The sequence below is a fragment of the Zonotrichia leucophrys genome, chromosome 1A (genome assembly GCF_028769735.1).
Source record: "Zonotrichia leucophrys gambelii isolate GWCS_2022_RI chromosome 1A, RI_Zleu_2.0, whole genome shotgun sequence".
In the NCBI taxonomy this organism is placed as follows: domain Eukaryota; kingdom Metazoa; phylum Chordata; class Aves; order Passeriformes; family Passerellidae; genus Zonotrichia; species Zonotrichia leucophrys.
Genome location: NC_088170.1, coordinates 2,426,021 through 2,447,513, shown reverse-complemented (window position 1 = coordinate 2,447,513; position 21,493 = coordinate 2,426,021). Strand labels below are relative to the sequence as shown.

The 21,493-nt window shown below is 38.0% G+C and overlaps 1 protein-coding gene across 9 annotated transcripts in view; it reads left to right on the top strand.

The window, feature by feature from the left end:
* Nucleotides 1–21,493, top strand: part of PIK3C2G (phosphatidylinositol-4-phosphate 3-kinase catalytic subunit type 2 gamma) — a 333,216-nt gene that overhangs the window by 213,733 nt on the left and 97,990 nt on the right. For all 9 annotated transcript variants that reach the window (XM_064735090.1, XM_064735079.1, XM_064735101.1 and 6 more), the window contains 3 exons: nt 2,000–2,188; nt 13,421–13,514; nt 14,610–14,704. In XM_064735090.1, coding sequence (XP_064591160.1) covers nt 2,000–2,188; nt 13,421–13,514; nt 14,610–14,704 — 378 coding nt within the window. The remainder of the gene's footprint in view (nt 1–1,999; nt 2,189–13,420; nt 13,515–14,609; nt 14,705–21,493) is intronic.

Here is a 21,493-nt window from a genome sequence, read left to right as displayed (position 1 = left end):
TTCATTTAATCTCTGATCTTTAAAGCATGCAAAGAGAAAATGGCATTGCCTCTGAGTAAAGTCAGAGGGAGAAATCTGTTATTTAGAAAACATGATACAAGGATTGATTTCTTATCACCCTTTGCAAGCTCAGTGGAATCTTTAGCTGCTTTAATCTGAACAACACAGTCTAGTTTGGAGGATGCTGTTTGAAAGCTGAAATCTGTGCTTAAAGTTATCATTTGAAAGAGGTCCTTTAGCTGAACTGTCCTGCAGAATGTCATCCAAATGCACAAGACAACCAGACAGGCAATGAAGTTTTAGGCCTGCTTTTATCTTTTTCTGTGTGTGACTTTTTCACATGATCACAAAGGCATCTATGTATTGTCACAGAAGACATGCTGAGAATTCTGGAGTTGTTTCTTGAAGTCATTACCAAAATGACACTTTTCCTGAGCTGCTTACTGAAAGTCAGGATTGGTATCACAGTTAAGTTCATCTTCTGCATACATTTATGAGCTTCTTCTCCTAAAGGGAAGAAATTAACATTCACTAAGGGAAAAACATGCCCATCTTTGTGCTGCTGCTCTCTGTTCCTAAACACTTGGCAATTCAGAATTGCAAAGGAAAAAAAGTTCTCAAGTTCCTACAGAGCCAAAGGAACTCATTTCTATGAGCTGTGAATGACACAATCTTGACAGTTAGAGTGGGGCTAGAATGTTTTTTGGCTAAGAATGTCCCAAAACATTGCAAATAGAAGGAAGACAACCTTGGAGAAAATGTAAACACTTGGATTTTGAGCCCTGTTTACACATCTGGATAATTAAATGCTTGTCTGGAAGCAAACTGTTTACTTACTGCCTTCTCCTAGATCCCTCACACTTCATTCTGAAATATTTATGTTTTTTTAAAGTCACAGTTGTTTTTTGCTATTAACTAGTGTTAATAGCATCGTCGACCTGGTCAAATATGACCAAAAAAACCCAATATTCTTCTTAATTTGAGTGATTATTTGTATGAACTGGAGATCAGTTTGCTCTTTCTCTCAAACTCTCAAAAAGACTTTGCTTTTGAAGGCTCTGATATCAAATTAAGGCTGTTGTCTGAGCTTGTCTCTCCAGGGAAATTTATTTTCCTGTTTTCTGATGTGTCAGAATCTGAGATTTAATATGCATGAGGCAAAGACGACTAAATTGTTGACAAATCAGACGATATAAGGCAGAAATTATTGTGCTGTGGTGAAATATGGTGTGGTGACTGACCATTTTATCAATATGACATTTAGATATGTAATATCTCTGTGAGGAGTCTGGTATATTGCATCTTTTTTTATTATTATTTTTTTGTGAAACATGGGAAGCTAGACTTTTGAAAGAAATATAGAAGTTGTTGGGAGCTTTTCTTTCCTTTTCTAAACTCATATCAACACTAGGGGTAATCACACTGTGCATGTGTGTACCTGTGCTCGTGTTTTTGTGTACATGCATAGATGTGCCTAAGCATTATTTTAAAAGCAAATATGTTAAAAATAGATACCCCTGCATTAAAGAGGCAAAGCAAGGGTAGGAATGAAATCTGTGACTTGCAGTGCTGTGTGTCTGGTTCTGAAAGTTCTGTAGCAGATAGGCGTAACAATAATTTACCCAGTGACAACTGTACCTTCTTTGTCAAAAAAAAACCAAAACCCAACTAGTAAAAACAAACAAACAACACCAACAATAGAGACAGCAGAGAAGAAAATTGAAAGTGCTTGGAATGTGAAATAATCATATCTATATGTGTGTGTGTCTTTTGACACTTCATTTTTATATGACCTAAGGCTGACAGATCCAGAATATAAGTATCACTTTTCTTATAAAAGCTGGTCTGCAGAAAATTATATCCTACCCAAAGGAAAACATGTACTTAGCTGAAAAGCAGTGTACTGTGTGACTTGGCCCCTCTGTACAATAAAGTTTGTTGCTACACAAAGCTTCAGGTGGTTTTAATTTCAAAATGCAATTTTAATCTTCTTTTGCAGACTCTCAGAGCAGCAGAGAAGAATCTTGTGGTTTTATCGCTACTCCTGCAATAACCAGAACTGCTCCCTTCCTCTGGTGCTGGGCAGTGCACCCAGCTGGGACAGAACCACTGTGTCAGAAATGTATGCCCTGCTGGGGGCTTGGAGGTTTTCTCACCCTCTGCAGGCTCTTGGGCTGCTGACTTTCAGGTAAGGGAGAATCATCCAGGGAGGAAATTTAGGATGAACAGGAGAGTCATGTACTGGTTCATTCAGTGCTGCTGTTTGCTCAGCACACTGTCCAGTTTGGTGCACTGGCTGAGCCTTCCTTTCTCTCTGGGCCAAAGTGAAAATGGAGTTGCAGCTCTTGCTGTGACCTTGAGTGTTCCAGCCATGTCATTTTAGCTGAGAAGGTTATCACTGTCACCTCTTTCAATGAAGGGATGGGACCACCTTTGGCCTAAGGATTCATTGCTCAGATAAACATCACTCTCAGAGGCTGTGAGATTTTAGAGGAGCAAGCAGTTGGTTATAGCTCAAAATAGTCACAAGTTCTTTGTAACAAGACTTATAGAACTTTCTAAACCAATAGACAGTTGTCACAGACTTTATTTTGCATTTCTAACCTATCACCTTTATTAATTTTGCTGCCTGTGGACACTTTTGTCCAATAGGCTTCTGTCTCACATACACACAGATAAAAACTTCTAAACTCAACTTACTCTATACAACCACACCTCTACATTACAAACCTTTCACCATCTTATCAATACAGTTTCTAACTTTCTTAAGGCATATTCTTTCTTACAACTGTAGAAACATAAGCTGATGATTTTTCTGCTTCATGTCTGTGTGCTTTATTTTTACATCAATCCAAGCTTCTTCCAAATCCTTCAATGTCTGTGGAAGTTTCTGTTTTTCCAATTCCCACAAGAAAGTATGGATAAACAGGGATGATCATGCGCTGGTTCATTCAGTATTTCATTTTGCTCAGCACCCTGCCAGGTTTGGTGCACTGTGCTTTCCTTTCTCTCTGGGCCAAAGTGAAAATGGAGTTGCAGCTCTTGTGATAACCTTGAGTGTGCCAGCCATGGCACACTCTGCTTGGCTGAGAAGGTTTTCTATTTATGAGGATAATGGAAAGAGTATTTCATTCTCTAGAAGAGATTCAGGCAGTTTCTGGTAACAGGTGATCAGTCAAACACTTAGCACTTACACAGCACTCAATAACTTCAAACTACTCAACAGGCATGAGGTGAATAATGGGAGATAAGGAGGACTGAAATAGATCTCTGGATTATACAATAATCTATGTAAATACATACAGTCCCACGTGTAACCTATCTTTCTGAAGCAGATTGCATGGAACTTTGAAGTCAGTTGGATAAATCCTGTTGTGGTGCCTTGTGTCCCACCCCCACTGGGGGCTGATTGTTTGTCAGGACACTTGCTTGATGCTGGAGATAGCCCTACCCATGATGGAACAGAGATTCCAGGGGACAGAATCTGTGTCAGCAGCTACATTCCCTCCAAAAACTTGGGAGGTATTCTGCATTAAATGACCTGTAAAAAGCATTACACATGCAGATGAAATGCTTGAGCAAATTTGTTTTATCAAGCCATTGCTTGTCTTGGGTAAGCACAAGCTGCATCAGTTTTGCAATCTCAGTTTCATGTTCAACCTTTGGGAAAAAAATAAACCTCCTCTAAAGCTTTACTTGGGAAATATACTGTGACTTGTTGCACTTACTGCCAGATTATTAAAAATAGACAATAATCTAAAAGTGATTATTTTCTCTGGATGCAATTTCCTAATATTTGTATCCCAGGTTTATATCTGAACTACTAGTACTTTCACATGTTTGCATACATGTCTTTTTTATGTGTAGTGGGAATGGTGGAAGCAAAGATCCTGACAGATCAGATTCTGGAGCATAATATTGTTATCATTATTAAATTATTTGGATCCAATTCTAATTTATGAAAGATCCACATAGAAAGGAGAATATGGGCAGTGTGTTGTGTTCCAGACTTCAGAGTAGAAAGAGAATTTGATAGGGTTTGTCAGAGCACGCCAGGCTTTTAGATCAGCCCTTTTGCCCCATTTTGTTTCTGTGTCTGGGTGGCATTTCTACAAGTGAAGATCTTGGTTGCTCTTTGAAGGTGCAGCTCTGCACGAGGGTGTGGTGCAGAACATAAGCCCTTTCAGGTGCTCCAGAGAGTATTTAATATTAGTCTGCCCCTCAGCTTCTCAGTGTGCATCAGCTGCAGTGTACCCATTGTTCATTCTGGCTACACAAAGATGCTGGCATGGAAAGGAGGGGAAAATGTCACCACTTTGTCCCTCTTGTGCCACCATGGGGAGTGGCTGGCACCTGCAGCTGTGCCAAAGAACAGATCCTGATCTCTCCTGATCAGGATCTAGATGCCTTGTCCCTTTAGTTTCTCACAGAAGATAATATCAATCCAGGTTTTTTGCTTCATGGTAATACTGCAGAAAGAAGTTTTGCATCACAGAACAAATCCTCTTAGGAAAAAACTCTGTCCTTCTTATATCCACAATATCTTGTTGGTGCATGAACAGCTGGGAGGCTAACCTTCAGAAACACAGAGATTACATTTCCTTAAAGCTGCCTCGTTTCAGAACTGTCTGGGTCACTGATTGAACTGCTGAGACACTTGGATACATGCAAATTGAGAGAGTGGGTTGAAGGAGAGAAGTACTTTCCATATAAATGCATTTCTGAGGTTTCTTCTCTCAGTTCTCTATTTCTCAGTTTTCTATCATTTTGAGAAAAGTACAGTAACACTGGCTAGGGTCCAACCTTCCTTCCCCCTTACCCTCTCTGACTTTGGATCACAGGCTCTTTAACTGAGCTGGTTTTGAACATTCATTCAAGTCTATCCCGTTTTATGTTTGGCATTGACAACTCATCAACTCAGTTCCTCACTTCTATCATCCAGGAAACAGCTCTCTGATTTCTTGTGATTGCTAAGACACGGCTGAAAGATCCAAGTTCATATAAAACATGAGCAGAATATAAAATACATTCTCTCCATATATTCATGTCTATTTTAAGGGCTTGTGTTACCATCACTATCAAACCATGGGTAAGGAAAGTGAATTAGAGCTGATCTTTGTCTACAAGTGTTTCTGGCAGGAGCAACTGCACTAAATCAGCCCCAAAGTCAGCATAGTGCATCCTCTCTGCAGTGGACAGCAGCTACCCAGGGAACACAGTGAAAATGGGCCAAACATAGTGACACTGCTACTCTCCCAGCTTTCAGTGTTCTGCAGCTCAGGGCCTTCCTCAGACAGATTTTTGTTGTTGTTGTTGTTGCAAGAGCCCTCTTGCATTTTTCTTCCATGATTTTTTCCAAAGTAAAATTGGTTCTGCATAAATATTCAGTTTACAATCCTAAATCAAGATCTGCAGCTCAACTCTGTGCTGTATTATTTCTGTGCGCCACAATTTATCAATGCCATAAAAGAGACCAAGAGTTTCCAGTCACCTCAGATTCTGGATGCTTTCTTTGGTGAAACTTCAGTTTGCAGTGTCTTTAGGAGAACCTGAACCTGTGCTGCAGGCATGTGCTCGCTCTTTAGAAAGGTTTCTCAGAATCACTGTCACTTCTGCAAGCCTTGGCTTGGGAACTCTAATTTATCCTTCTTTTCAGAGCAAAAAAAAAGCAGCTGATTAAACTCAAACGCCCATTGGTGAGGACAGAGATATGAAAACCATTTGAGATGCTTCCTAGCATAGAAGGCAGCATCACAGAGCTTAGGGAGAGGTATCACAGCCCAGCAGATCAAGCCCCCTTATCAGGAATCTGAACTAGAAAGCTCTTTGCAACTCTCTAAAATTTCTAAGTTGTTTTGATCACCTCACAGTTAAACATACCCTTTAATTTTCTTGTTCTTGTTTCTTGTTCTTTGAGTGTGTCTCTCTTGCTTATGCTCTTCCCCTTTGCAGGCAGCCCTCAAGGCAGGCAAATGATAACATGCTCATTTATGCAGTGGAAAGGAAGAACTTTCATAAATGGAAAACACAATCACGGTACATTTCACAGATAAATTCAGCTGCAACCTTGAATCCAGTACTCAGAGCAAGTGTATTGTTTCTTACAGCCCTAGAAGCCAATGCTTAGAAAAAGGAATTAAAAAAACCATTAATGTTCCTTTAATCAATAAAGATGCAATGGAGAGGATGGGAGGGGTAAGTGGAGAAAAAAGATTTTACACTCTTACCTCTAATTTCAGGGAAGGATGGTTATAAGCTGCTGCCTGAAATATGAAATTATCCCTAAGGCAGAAGTTATAGAGATGGTCCCTCCCACTCAGGGCAGCTTCTTGGTGCCCTGTGCATTTTGCTGTTGATTTCACTTATTGAGATGGGTAAAAAGCCAAGCTTTAGTGAGTTAGAGCTTTCTACAGTTGTATCCAGGGAAATAACACCAGTGCTCTCCTTTACTCAGAGAACTCCCTTGATGACAGAAAGAAACCAAGGGCAGGGTTAGCAATGCCACCATTTATGATGTGCTGCTAGCAGGCCCATGTTTTGTGTATGTTTAGAACAGCCACAGTTAGGAATTTTTAGTCAGGTTATCTTGCTGTTCAAATTACTGCACATTCCAAGCACATTCATTAATCAAACCAGCAAATGTCTTTTTCAGCTTTTTTTTATTTTTTTTCCTGGCCAATTTAGAGAACATTTGCAGCCCTGTGAGGTGTCATGGCTGGGAAGGAGGAAATTGAGCTAGAATGAGGAAACAGCCATGGAATGTAAGTCTTTTATCCAGCGTAGTGCATGGCTGCAACCATTTTGCAGAGAGAACTTCTTGAAGTAGTTTGTGGAGGTGAAGATGCAACCTCCCTGTTAGGCTTAAAAATTTTCCTGGGAACTTCTTGTTGCATTCTAGTTCTGTCAGGGCAACTGCACAGGGGAGGACATTCCTTTAAAACCATGTGCCAAATCAGTGTCAGACACAGTTTTGGTTATAGTATCCCCCAGCCTGGGACTGTCACAGTATTATTCTTGATTTATGTAGCAGAATGCTATGGCATTTCAGAGGTTCAGATATCTAACCAATAATTAAAATAAAATGTGATACCTTGAAGAAAAAATTTTGTTCTTGCACCTTTGGAAGCCAAACAGATTTAGAATTTTTGAATCAGATTGTCATTGTTTCAATAAAGGGAGAATTTAAAATGTTCCCTTGGAGCTCACAATGGAGTATTTATAAATACAGCAGAGTATTTATAAACCAGATAGCAGTAGAGCATACCTTGCCTGTTTTCATCTTGTTCCTTGGTTGTAGTTATGCATCGACATGGAGAGCAAACACAGGCTTAGGCAAGGAAATAAGATAAGAACAAAGCAACACTCCAGAATTAATTTGATACTTTGATGTACAGAACATGTTACTGATAAAGTTTAAAACTGCTTATATTTAATATACATGAAATTTAGTGATAACTTGGATGGTGATGCATGCTTCTTTTTAAGCAGTGGCACATGATGAATTCTTTGTTTTTTTAACTGCTTTTAACCATTTTTAGCTTTCTTGGCAATAAATGTGAGAGTATTGCAGCAGAATGCTGTAGTAGGACAAATAGACAGCTATGTAGAATATTGCATGTTTTCTATGCATAAATGTGCACTCTAGTCAGGAAGCTTAATCTAAATAATCATGTTTTCCATGGTTTCATCTTCAGTTTTCATGTAACAGAGAAGTTTGTCTCTAGGGTAGGAAGAAGCTTCTAGATCATACAGGTTTCAAATGGAACCTTTTTTTCTTAATTTCTTCCTACTCTTGTCCTAGGATATGGTTCACCATATGGTCTCCATGACATCTTAAACTTATTCTTAGTTGTTTCACTCAGAATTTCTTTTAGAAAATCTCTGTGAGCATCACTGAAAGTATTTTTTCTGTGAGTAAATTCACAGATCTATCTGCCGATCAATCAGCCACAGCAAAATGAGTGAATATGACTGTGACCTTTGCAATGAGTAAGGTTGGGAATAGTTCATGTGACCTCTCAGAATGAAGAGTGAATTTTCTCTTTAAAAAAAAGAAAAGAAAATGCAGTGTCCTTTTTCTTGATGGTATTTGTTATCTTTCTGTACTTTCCTTTAGTCCTTACTTTTTCTAACCTTCATGCACTCACATGATGTTTTCTTTAGAAGCCCTCAAAAGAATGAAAATACCACAAACAGAAAGTCTTGCTTACCTTATCTGTAAGCTATAACTACACACCTTAATCATTATTCTAGTAATTTCTTCCCTCTTCCTGTCTAATTGCTTTTAAAATACTTAAACTGCTTCACAAAACTTCTCTGTCTGTTATTGTCATGATATCCTTTACTGCTCCAAGGGTTTTTTGTTTTCTGTTGGAATCCTCATTCCAACCGGTTTGCTAGTTCAGCTTCGCTTGTTTCTGCCCTTGTTTCATGGACTGGAGTTTTTCTGTTTTGAAAATGCAACAGAACTTAAAATGTGAAGGGAAATGCAGAGATAAGTGCAATGATGTGAGCCTCTACCTTAAAAAAGACCTATGAAAGGCTACATTGTTCTCTTCAGAGATCATCACGTGCCAGAAAATGTAGAGAACTGAGCAGGTTTCACTTACCTGACAAATGTATTCCAGCACAGGGCTATTTGAGGCAGCACAATAAAATTAGAATAGTAAAACTGTTAAAAATGAAATGCACATCTATTTCTCATTTACAGTCAGCTCACCACTGGCACATGCTAAAATCTCAAGAGAATTTCACAGATCCACAGGACTCCTCAGCAGTATTTAGTTTTCTGTTTGAATCTGATTTAGCTGAAAGGTACAGCTAGACAAATAGCCCCTGACTGGCTATCTGTATGAAAAGAATCAAAGACTGAAAGTTTTCCTTATTTCTAAAGCAAATTGTAATCTATGCTCACCCAGCTCAAAATTCAACTGTCACAAAAACATCTTAAAGTCTCAAGGGAGATCTAATAATCTACTTAGAAGTTAAAAAACAAGTGGCTGTCAATCACTGGCATCATGCAGAGAACAAAACTGCAAAAGGGGTGTTGAGTTTAAGCAGTTTAGTGCTTAATGAGAGAAAAACAATTTCCTAACTTATGGAAAATTCAAATTGTGAGACAGGCTGTGAAGGGGACGTTTGAAGTCCTGCACTGTGTGACCTGTAGCTGAGGACTAAACTCAACAACTATAATTTACATATTATTTATTTTTTGATAGAGCCTGTGATGTTTCTGATGTGTGTAAACCTGGAACAAATACGTAAGAGGCCATGATCTCTGTTGTGGAGTACTCATTGCTTTAAGAGAGAACAGTTAAATTGGCCAAAAGGAGAAAGCTGCAAAATATTACAATGCAGCCGGGCAAATAAATTTGGGAACACTTGGGTTCTAGTCACAGAGACCAGAACCACAACACTGTGGTTCTATTCAGTGAAGTATTTATTGACCACTAAGTTGCTTCTTGAGGGGGAAAAAACAAAAGAAACAACTAGAAGTGAGTGGAAACCTAAACCTGGATGACAGTTACCATTTTGAAACTATGCAATAAGAGAATCTTACAAGCATTGTTAAAAGATTTCATTTTAAACTAATTTTTTTTAGATAAATTCCCAGATATTTTGGTGACAACCATAAAGCAGTTAGGAAGAGGAGTCCTTGAAGGTCATGCCTCTCTGAAGCCACAGTCAGGAATTCTGTCACTTCAAATCCTTCCACAAATTGATCTGATGTAGACAGACTGTGCGAAAAATGAGCTTCTATTTCTGAGCAATGTCCCCTTAAAGACTGGAATATTGAATTTGTTGTCTCACTTCTCTGCTTTCAGAGTTTTCAGCATGTGTAAATAAATAATTGCATGTTCATTGTAGCAAGCCCTGGAAATCAGCTCCCCTCTAATATCCAAACTATAAAGCTCTTTTTCTTAGGCCTGAAGTGATTTCTCTTGCATTGAGTTAGAGTCAAAAAACCAATTAATTTTGTCCTCTAATCAAGACTAATTTATGGATTACTAAAATCAGATTTGATGCAACTGAAACATTTGCAAGATTATTCACTGGAAAAAAGCCCTTCCAGCCCTAATGAAGTACCAGACTACAAGATGGCACAGTTTCCAGGCATGTGAAAGGATTTTTTTAACTCAGATTTGCTTCTAAACCATCCCCTTTTATTGGCTTCTAGCAAATAAACTGGTGTATGCAAGTGTGAATAGTATAACACCATGTAGTACTAGTGGAGCTCATTAGAGTTTCCTGTAACTCCAATGTTTCTGAGGCTGTTAAATGTTTGCTCAAATACAAATGTAAGGGGGAAAACAAATAGAATTAAATATTGTGCCTGTGTACAATATTTAAATACAAATTCAATAATGCACTTGTACCTGTGGCCCTGAACAGCACTGAAATCCAGAAAAAGCAATGGATATTGCATCTGGGGATTAACAAATTGTCAGGTAGTTAAAAAAATAGGCTAATTGTCCATTCTGTTCAAAAGACTGAACTAAGCCTCAGGCTGACCTCAAGATTTACAAGCTGAGGGAAACAGTTTAGTCACCAAAACCAACAAATTACCAAAATCTCATTGAAAAAGAATGACAAGAGCCATGTTTCCTGAAGCAAACCACCCTGCAGGTATTTCACCGCAATGCCTGTTGTGCCCTAATCACATCTCCTGGCACTGCTTCTGGTGACTTAGACATAGCCCTGGTTTTGATTTACATCAGATAAATTCTAAATAAATCAAACGTTAGCTGCTGAATTTTCTGGAAATTTGGATTAAAGTAACTTTCTTGTTCTTTGTCTAACTTGAAAAAAAAAAAAAAGGAGTTTGTGTCCTCATAGCATTGCATGAGTTGAGATCTTGGCTGTTGATAAGGACAAGCTGTAACTAAGTAAAAACATTTTTGTGCTTGGCCTTGTGCCTGTGTAGAGTGTATTTCACTGTTCAGTAGCCTGTTGAACTAGGCAAGAAGGGGAAGGGAAAGACTCATTTCCATATTATCTGCACATGCTTGGCACACAAGCCTTTGGAGCAATTGCATAATTAGAAAATAGGATGATATGGAAGGGATTATTTCGTTTAATATATAGGCCTCCTTCAAATATGTTTTGTTCTTAATAGCTATGTGAATATTAAAGTAACAACTTCTCATTCCTAATAGGTTGTCTAGAATAAATAAGTTATAAAAATAAGCCTTGCAAAGATCTAATTTGGGCCTAGGATGATAATTTATTTATGATACATTCCTCCTCTCCCCATCAAGGCCCTCTCGGCATTATACAAAGAATTATAAACCATATTAGAAACATCATTAAATATGTGCCATAACAAACAAAATAGTAAAATCAGACCTGAGTCAAATTGCTAAAGGGTATTGGAAAGTGTTACAGGCTGAAATGGTTGTGTAAATGGTTGAAAATAATTTTTTCGAGCCCAACTTTCCACCTGTTTTTTTTCCTAATCAGAACATCCCCATTTTTAGTAGCTGGCCTCTAGTTAATTCTCTGATCACAGTGTACATACTGTTTTGCTTCAGCTGGTTTTATTGAACTTAGAAGCTCAAGATTCAAGCAGCAGGTGCCATTATACTGCTGAGCACCAAGCTTTACAATTTCTTCTCTTTTTATCTTAGATATCAGCAAGCAGTCATTGCTGTAAATGTGGTACTGCCTCCTCTGTTTCACTTCAGGTTTTATTTCTATGTTATTGGCAAAAGGTGCTGGGTGGGAAGGTGGGCAGAGAGCAGTGTGGTTTTGTGCTGAGCCCTTGAAGCAGTGACACTGTTGGCCTGTGACATCTCCTGCCATGCATGAAGGATCTGATTTCAAAGGGCTTTCCTCAGGGTGAATTGACAGGATAACCTTTGTCCTTTAGTCATCTTTTTTTTTCTTTTTTTATGTGCCTAGACTGCCAAATCCGAGATCTCTCCCAAGAGCCTAAAGGCCGCATCAGTTCATAGGGTAGGGATTCTCTGCCTTTTGTGGGGCAGGTGCTCACCCTCAGGGAACATGTTCAAAGCCCACCAACTCTTCTGAGCAGTGTCCAGTTCACTGTGGTGCTGTTTGAGGGCATTTCTGCCCCTTGGGCAGAGCTGACCCTTCTTGCACCCCTGGTAACTGAAAGGTCTCCAGGAACAAATTTCCAGTTTGCTTCAGAAGAAAGAAAATATTCTTTGGATGGCAATGGCCAACAGGCAGGTACTGGAAGACAAAAAAGGGTGACACCACATAGCAGACACACATGGAAGAGCACATCTTTCCTTTCCTTGTTAAAGCAGAACCACAGCAAATCAGCCAAATTTGAGCCAATCTAGGCAACTCCTGTGGATGTGAAATTCCCTGTGTACAAAATCATAGAATCATTGAGGTTGGAAAAGACTCCTGAGATCATTGAGTCCAAACTTTAATGATTAATGTCACAATTGCAAAATGTGAAAAGGTAGAAATTACTTTTATATTTTCAAAATAAGGCCTTAAAAGATTATCTTTTGGCTTTCAAATATTAAAAGAGACACTGCATACTTTCTATCCTTTTCTCCTAGAAGAGAGAAAATGTTCTGTTAAGAGTCAGTTTCGATCAATCAGGTTACATCAAAATTTCATTCTCTTTCAAAGGAAAATGTTTTTACCATCTATATTATCCAGCCTTCTTTTTCTGCATTATCACTGCTGCCACACTGTGTTTTCCTCTTTTATCAATTTTATGATGAGAGCTCCATCACAAAATCTATACCAGGCTACAGCCACGCTTGTTTCAGCCAGAATTAGTTGAGAATGTGGCTTATGCTGAGTTCTCAAACATTTTCTCATCAGAAATATGTTTCACTGACTTGGAGCCTTTCTCAGGGAGGTGTTAATTTTTTACCAAATTTCACATAATAAAATCCTACAAATACCCAGCCCGTGTTTTCAACTTCAAAATTGCTTTTGTTTAAAAAGTTTTTTTGATTGTGTTATGACGGAAAACAGAAGAGCTGATTTGGGAATAAATTATCTGAAATGAATTCTTTTTGTATGGGAAATTTAAAGCTTTTGTATTGTTGCTGAGAACAAATGAAGTCTTCAAGTGACTATTGAAAGTTCACATGGCTCAGAAATTTCCTATTTCAGGTAAGAAAGAGCAGCAAGAGATCTGTAATTTGCATTATATTTTGGGAAATTACAATACGTGCTATTTCAAATTCAAAAAGTTATTTGAAGATCAGCTTTTTGGTTTTTTTATTCCCCTGTGTGACACTGTAACAGTCAATCCAATTAAGTCATCTGTGGTGTGTTTCTTGTTACAATAAAGCAAATTTAATGATTTTTTTTTTCCTGTTCCATTTTGAGAGAAAATCAGTTTTTCTTACATTTTATATCACTGAGAGCTCAGGGGAGTTGCAGTGGTGTGGTAGCTCTTAATGATACCTATTTGTTTTTTCTCTAGTTTTCCAGATCAAGATATTCGCAGGGCAGCAGTCCAACAAATAGAAAATGTGTCAAATGATGAATTGTTAGAATACCTCCCACAGCTGGTTCAGGTAAGGAGGGAATTGATAGCCAAGGAAGCCTTCAGTCCAGATCAATAACTTCATTAAATATTTTTGATGCTTTCAGGTTGGTTAAGACCTTGTAACGGGAACAAATAAGTCTTGTCAATGCCACTGATGCAATGAGTGGTTAAAAACAGAGCTGAGGAAAAGGCTGTTTCCAGCTTTGGAGCATGGAATTGTTTTGGCATTCTGATTGGGCTTTTACAGATAGCACATGAAGGTATTTTCAAGTAACAAAGGAAAGTAAAAAGTGCATCTGAACAAGAGAAATTCTGTTCAGGTGACAGGGCTTCATTGCAGTCAAGGAAGGAAATGCCGTTGCTGCAACATTTTTCATATCTGAGTTTTTAATCACTGGGATTTTAATACCACATATACTGAGCAAATCACTGTCAACACAGAGTGGAGTGGACATTTGGTGTGCAATTGTCTCTCTAGAGATTTTCATTGCACTGGAAATTAATGTTTTGCAAGTTATGGCATCACTGCTTCCAAAACACTTGGTGATTGAATAGGTCCTGAGCTGGGGCTGAGCAGGAACTTTTGGGAGCTTTATCCCCTCACTTGGTAACACTCTGCACATGGATGACCCACTATCCACCCTGCAGAGTTTCTCAGGGGTTCTTTCTGTGTTTGTGATATCTACTTATCTAGATAGACATCTCTCTGTGCATTTATGGATTTATTCATGTAATCCACTACTGAGAGGCAGCAGAACCTTCACAGCTTTACAGCATTCACAAGCTGCTGTGACCTTTCACATTCCTCAGTTTCTGTTCTAAAATAAGTTTATTTTCCAAACCAGATAATCAGATATAAATTAAATATAGCAGTGATAGTTTTAAGTGGGGGGAGACAAGCTGCATATTTATATGGTTATTAACACAGAACTAGGGTGGTGTCTGTCTGTCTTACAGATGGTGGTAGATCCTTGGGAACTGAAGTTTCTCTGCCCATTGCATTGCCAGAGCAAACTCTCCATTGATTGCTTTGTTCAAACTAAACGCTGGGTGCTTTCTGTTATAAAGGAAAGACACCAAAGCCAGCACAAAATTGATTTTTATTATAATTTTTTCTGTTAAGGTGCTCAAGTTTGAGTGGAGTCTTGAAAGCCCTCTGGTGAAGCTCCTGCTGAGTCGTTCTCTTCAGAGCATCCAAGTAGCCCATCAGCTTTACTGGTAAGACCATTACAGTCATTTTTGCCATTACAGTCATTTTCTGTCATACTGAAATTTATCCAAGATTCCATTGGTGATAAACCCTCTTGGTTTAAAATCAACAGAAAAGCTAAGTTTTGCTCTTCCCTTTCAGCACTGGGTATGAGAGACTTGTATAAAAGACTCAATTATCTCTGCCTTCATCCTGGCCCTGGGCAGGAAGAAGAGGTGGAAGTTCTGCCATTTGGTTTTTCAGCATTTTCTTTCTTTGAGCCAAAAGTAGCCTTCCCCAAAATTTACAATTGGTTCACTTTCAAACGAGGCTAGCTGCTTTTGTGATTTCCCTGACCTCTCCTGAGGCTGTCATGTGTGTCAAAATGTATGTCTTAGCCATTTTTATATCAGTCTGACTTGTGATGGAGTTTCCATCAGTTCCTTTTCATAATTGTGCAGATGTACCAGGCCTAGCAGAAATTGCCATTCACCACCTACCTCCAACATAAGGGGTCCTCTTATTGTGTTATTGAATTATTCTGTTTGCTGTGCTGTTACCTCAAGGCTCTCTAAGAAAGAATGTGGCTTTTTGATGGCTCAACATCTGCCCTGTGATCTGAAAAACAAACTCTTGTGTGTTTTCTTTTTTTAATTTTTTCCCCATCTTTAGTAATGATGGATGAACTGAGCTTTCATTTACAGTTCAACTGGTTCAGATCCCTTTAACCAAAGCTTTCCTCCCTGCAAAGGAAAAACAACAATTTGAAATGTATTAATTTAGTTGATGAACTGTGGGGTTGGGAAGAGCATAAATAATACTTTCATACCTGCATGGTCTCTGGAAGTGTTAGTGGGGATAAAACAGAATTATTAATGTGTTTGTTTTACTGAAATGGGTAGGATAATGTGCTTAATGAGCATATCTTTCAAATAAAGAGGAACCACATTTAGCCAGCCATTTTTCGACAGTGCCTGAAATATGCCTGAGACAATTTCTACTAATATCAAACTTATTCATACTGAATATAAAATATACAGTCTGGAGTATTAAACATGCCCTCAGTGCTGGTAGTTTTCTTGTAAAATTAGAAATTATATCTAGGGTTCAGTGGACAGGGGAATATCATTAGTTTGCCTGTGTTTTCTTTAACTCCTCTCTTCTTCTCAGAAGAAAAATGACTGCAGTCTTCTTCCTCTTTACTTCCCAGTGCAAGTCCCTATTTTTCCCCAAATTTTGCCCAAACTGTCCAATATTATAACCTTGGGTAATACAGAGCAGTTATTCCATCCTGAATATATATCTTTATCTAGCACACTGCAATGTAAAGTGGTGAAATAAATTTATTTTATACACAGCTTTATGTATAGAGTAACTACATCCACATCAGGTAGGTTATTTCTCACGGTGTTCTCTGCCTTTCAGCTGGTAGTAGCTCTGTTCATGCTGGGGTACCTCTTTTATTTAGGTGTTTAGTTCATGTGTTTCAAGCTAAACTGAGAATTTACATGTGGCTCTTAAAATTTGGTGCTTGTATTCACCATCTACACTTGAGGGTTTTTTTGGTTACTCTGCTCCACCCTGTTCTTCAGTAGTAAACTTTCTACCAAACATTCCAATTTATGTAATTACTCATAATGCTGCTCCTGTATTTTAAAAGAGTTTCCCAACCCATAAATTCTACTTACAAAGTTTACCAGTAATTTTGTAGCTTTTATTAATAAAGTCTTAAATAATTAATAAAGTGTTTCCTTCACAAATTGAATTTCAGTCATTATAAAAAAAAAGGGAGAGCGGAGGTTTTCTTCCACTTATTTGTAAAGAGACTTTTAAAGAAGTTCAATGATTTAATAATGTGGGGAGAACATGTGTGCATGCACACTCAGATAACTTCTTTTAAGAAATGTGATTAGGTTAAATTTTATTCTCAAGTGTCACGTTCTGTTTCATTACCAAATTACCTATCAAGAAACAAGGATTGGTAAAAAAAAAAACCCTACAATAACAAATTTTTTGTTTATTTTAGTTGTAATGATTGTCATTACAATACAAATACTGTTAAATAACAATGTGCACATTGTACCTGACCAAAATAAAACTTGTAGAAGAAGCCTAATGCAATATAGAAAACTGCTGAAGTGGTTTCAGAGCCACAGGGAAAATTCAACTGATTTGAACTTCTGTGTTTTACAATAATACTGTAATTTAGAAATTGCTAGAAAAGGTGGTGACTGTGGACACTATAACTTATTTTAATGACCAATACTATTTATAATAAGATGTCAGTTATTTCAAATTGACTCAATTTCCCTGCAGGTCAGAGATAAGCAGCTACCCAACAACGGTGTACCATCTCATCACTTTTTTAATATTAATGTTGGATAACAAATTGTTAATTTCTTCATCAAGCAGTGATAAGTTTGTCTTAAGATTTATTTAAAAATTATGGGGCAGTAACTGGCAAAGGTGGACAGAACAGAGAGAATTTTCATTCTTGGGACATTTTCAGCTGTTGTCAGTCAGGATAGTTTCAGTCTGTTCTTTGCTTGTATCTGTTGCAGATTTATTCCATTAATTCTGCTATTGAGAAGGATCTTACACCCTGTTTGAATGGTTGGGTTTTCTCTTATCATTTGTGTCTTTTCTATTCTCTAAATTCTTGAGGAATCTGGGCCATTGAATCCATCAGTGTTTTACCTCCTCATTAGTACTTTCTGAATGCCTTCCCAAGGAGGCTAAAATTTGCCCATGCATGCTGTGCCAGCACAGGAGTAGTGTACCACTTAAATCCCATTTTAGTCTTATTTCAGGACTTCCCAATGTCCATGAGACATGGAGAATTATCCCAATACCTTCCAGACTTTCTCTCTGATGCCAGTCCCACCAGAGCTCCTGGCAGGCAAGAAGGCTGGAGCAAGTTTCCCCATTCCCTGGAGCCTTGGTGTCAAGTTATTTTTTTACTGTTCCTAGCAAAGCACAAAAAGTTGCTTGGGGGAAAGAAACCTGCTGAGCCCTTTTGGGCCCTTCTGCTCACTGAAAGCCAGTGCTTTACTACTTGATGTTTCACACACAGGTGGGTTTTTGTCAGCTTTTGTGCTGGAGCTTTAATCCGCCTGGCTTCCTGCCAGTTGGTTTCCCTCTTGCTTGAGTGTTTTTGGCTTTTAGCTGCTGTCACAGGTGGCAGCTGCAGCGTGCAGCCAGAACAGCTGGCTGGGGCAGCAGGTGGCCAGAGAATGCTTCACAGATGGTTGCCTTCCACAGGAAGATTGAATAACAGGGGGAAATGTCCTCCAGGATCTGTGGCAGCTGCTTGAAGGTGGTGCTGGGGAGCAGCACCACCGTCATGCAAGAGTGGGAGTGTTTGTAAATTCCAATCATCTGGTTTGCTTAGCTCAAGGAAGGGTAAAAGTCAGGTGAAAACCTTGCTGAAGACAAAATGTTCTTTTGTAGCTTGCCCTCTAAGTCACTTTGGAGAACTTTCCCAGTTTTTGGCATTTCTGAACTGCAGATTGACTGGCAGGAGAAAAGGGAGTAGTCTTCTGTGTTTTCCAAGTCCACATCTTGTAGAAAAATAAGAATGTGAGATTAAAAAGGAACTTGGTGGAATTCAGCACACTGGAAACAATGTGAATCAGACTATTGATTTCATGGCCAGAACATATTTTTTCTTCTATATATACAGAAAAAGAACTATAAGAAACAAAAAGAACAGCAATGTATAAAAGTTTAAAAATACCCCAGTTACATTTTCTGCTCTTGGGAGGTTTGTACCTCAATACCTTCTTCTCCAAAATCATTACCACTGTTTCATTCAGAACTCCAGCATTGAAACAATTTCCTCATATTTTCTGAAAGGAAATATATTTTTAACTGTCAGAACTGTTCTATGTTAACCATAATTTACTTAAAGTGTTTGAAAGAAGGAATAAATCAAGCAGATACTCATTTGTCCAACACTCTTAATTATCTGAACATTAAACAGATGACCATCCTCCAGATCTTTTTCTTCCTGCATTATCATATCCTTCTCTGACAGTCAGAAGTTATCAAGTGCTAATTATGAAATGAACTTCCCAAATAGCTGTGCAGAGCAGGCTGAAAATCCCAGCCCATTAAAATGACATGAACGTCAACAAAAGATGCCCGTTCTTGTTTTTGCATTAATTTGGTCTTTTTTGCTGAGCAGAATTAAAAAAAAAAAATTATAACGTGTAACTTTGAACCTCTGTAGGAATAGCCAGTCCAAGGATATTTTTGATTCCCCTTAGTGGTGATTGTGAATTTCGTTGGAATTCAGTGAACTTGATGTGATCATTATGTTTTGGACTGCAGAAAACCTCAGCCATAGATCACACCTTGGGATTCTAGTTCTGAAATCATAATTCTTTCTTGTTTATGTAACACCAATCATTTGGAGACCTTTTTTTGTTCTTTAGTTACTTACAGGTCTAGTAAATAACACCATTAGAGCATTATTTGTGTGAGATAATGATTCAGCCAACTTCTGTGCTGAGTGCTTCATTATTAGCAGTGTGGGCCTTGGGTTATTGCCTTGTACAAGACAGATAATTATTTTGTTTCCTAATTTACAGACTTTCCATTTTCTCAGACTCCAGTTTTAGAAAAAGATGATATCAAATGGAATAAAGAGGTTGTTGTGAAGAAGTAACAACTGTTGGGTTTGACCTTTAGTGGTTACAGACTTAGTGAGAAAATGGTAGATATAAATCAACAAAACCCTATCTTACATTAATTAAACACATTTTAGATCTTAAGGAAAAAAAACCCAACAGTATTTAGTATTTTAGGGTCACTTTTTGCTGTGTCTAAAGACACAGGAGTGGACTGGCTTTGACCTCAGCTGGAATTGATAAAAGCAGGTGCCAGCTGGAGGACTGTGGGGCAAGACCCCATTTTAAACTTTCAAAATTCTAAAAAAAAGGAAAATGAAAATAAAGTCCAAATAATTAAAAAATCAAATTGAAAACATGACTAGGAAAGGTTAACAAAGAATCTAAGTATGGCATTTTAACATTTAAAGTATGAAGAGGGAGTTAGTTTTTCCACGCTGTTGAAAATTGCAGCTTTTTGAAAAAAGAAATCTGCTTAAAAATTAATAAAGCACAAAGTTATGCCTTTTTGTAATTTAGTGAATATGAGAAAATCTGGTGAGTCACTGACAAAGGACATAAATAACATAGTTATGTGTGTATCTGTTTTGAATTATTTTAATGATCCTTAGTAGAGTGAATGTGTTCCTGAATGTCCAGAAATCGAGGAAAGCTGGATGTTTTTCCAAATAAAAGGGAGGAGGTGAGGGACCCGGTGATCATACATCAATGTGAACATGGAGTGAAGCATCATTAATTTTATTGGTGCAGGCAAATATTCAGCAGCACTAAATAAGTTACTGAATACAGAGATAACTCTGTGTGTGTCCCACCTTTAGAACAAAGGAAATTCCATGCCAAAAGTCATATTCAAGGAGGATTAACGTTGTCAAGTGAAGCATAAAAAGTCTGTAAATACCAGTTATTAATTACTGTAATGAAAACACACACCACTGTGTATGTGCACAAGTAAACCTACTTAGAACTGCAAAGATAAACTAGAAAAGGGAACAGAGTTCTGAAAAGCTTTAATTCTTTTAGCTGCTTCATGATTTATAAGGTAGCACTGAGGAAAAAGTTTTTCAGTACATTGTTTTTCTACACACAGCTTGTCTGATTTATTTTGCATTTGGCTCCTTTTGCAGCTAAAAATTCTGGAGCTGACAAATCTGGTTTTTCAGCTATGCCAGAGAACTCCCCACCAAGCTTCAAGTCCTATCTGTCCCAATCCCTCCAGCAATGGAGCTGAACATGAAGGATGGGTTTGCCTCTTGGATCTGCCCTGCAGGAAGGGTTGCACAGAGCCCTGTGGTGCTCTCAGGTCTCACTATGGGCTGCAGTGACTCCCATGGGTGAGCAGAAAGGGACTCAGAGCAGGGTTCAGTGCAGGTGTCACAGCTTTCATCTCTTCCTTTCTTCCTTATTTTCCCATTAAAAAATCTTTTATTGTTCCTTCTTTGAAAAGCAAAACAGGGAGCCAAAATCTTTGCTGATGGATACCTCATGTCTTTGATTTGTTTTTTTTTTTTTTTTTTTTTTTTTTTGGTATACTGTGAAAAGCTACTAGAAAAAGATGCCTGAATCTAATCCTAGAAGTAGTTTCTTTATATGAAAATTTTCTTTAGGCTAGGCCAATGCTGAAGGGCCAACCTCAATTATCTGAGATGTCCAAATCATAAATGACAGTAGCTGCAATTTAAGGATGATGCAAATTTCCCCAATTCTAATGATTTTGAAGAGACAAAGCCTCAGTTACAAAGTGAACAGCATGGAGGGAATCTCCTGTGACTCTCAGCTGAGCAGCTGGTGCTGTTTCACTGGTGAAATGCTGCCTCTGCAGCTCAGGTGCTCCTGATTCTCAGGGCTTAGGTGAAATACTGGGAGAAGATGCCTCACCACAAATTTTTCAGATGTTGTATCTAAAAAAAGTTTAATTTAGTTGTGTTTCATGATTTCACTTTCAGGCTTTACATTTTGGGAATATTTGGAAAAAAACAATTACATTTCTTTCCTCTGTTTGAAACTTTTGTTTTGCTGGAAATGGCAATTACTGTACTCAAAATGAGTCTGCAGATGTTTCAAAATTGCATCACATTATATAAACATTTTATAAGTCTTGCTCTGTTATAGATCTTTTATTCTTTCCAGCTTAGCAAGTTTCATGTTTTAACTGTAGCTGTTTGAACCAATTTTTGAAAAAACTTGTCT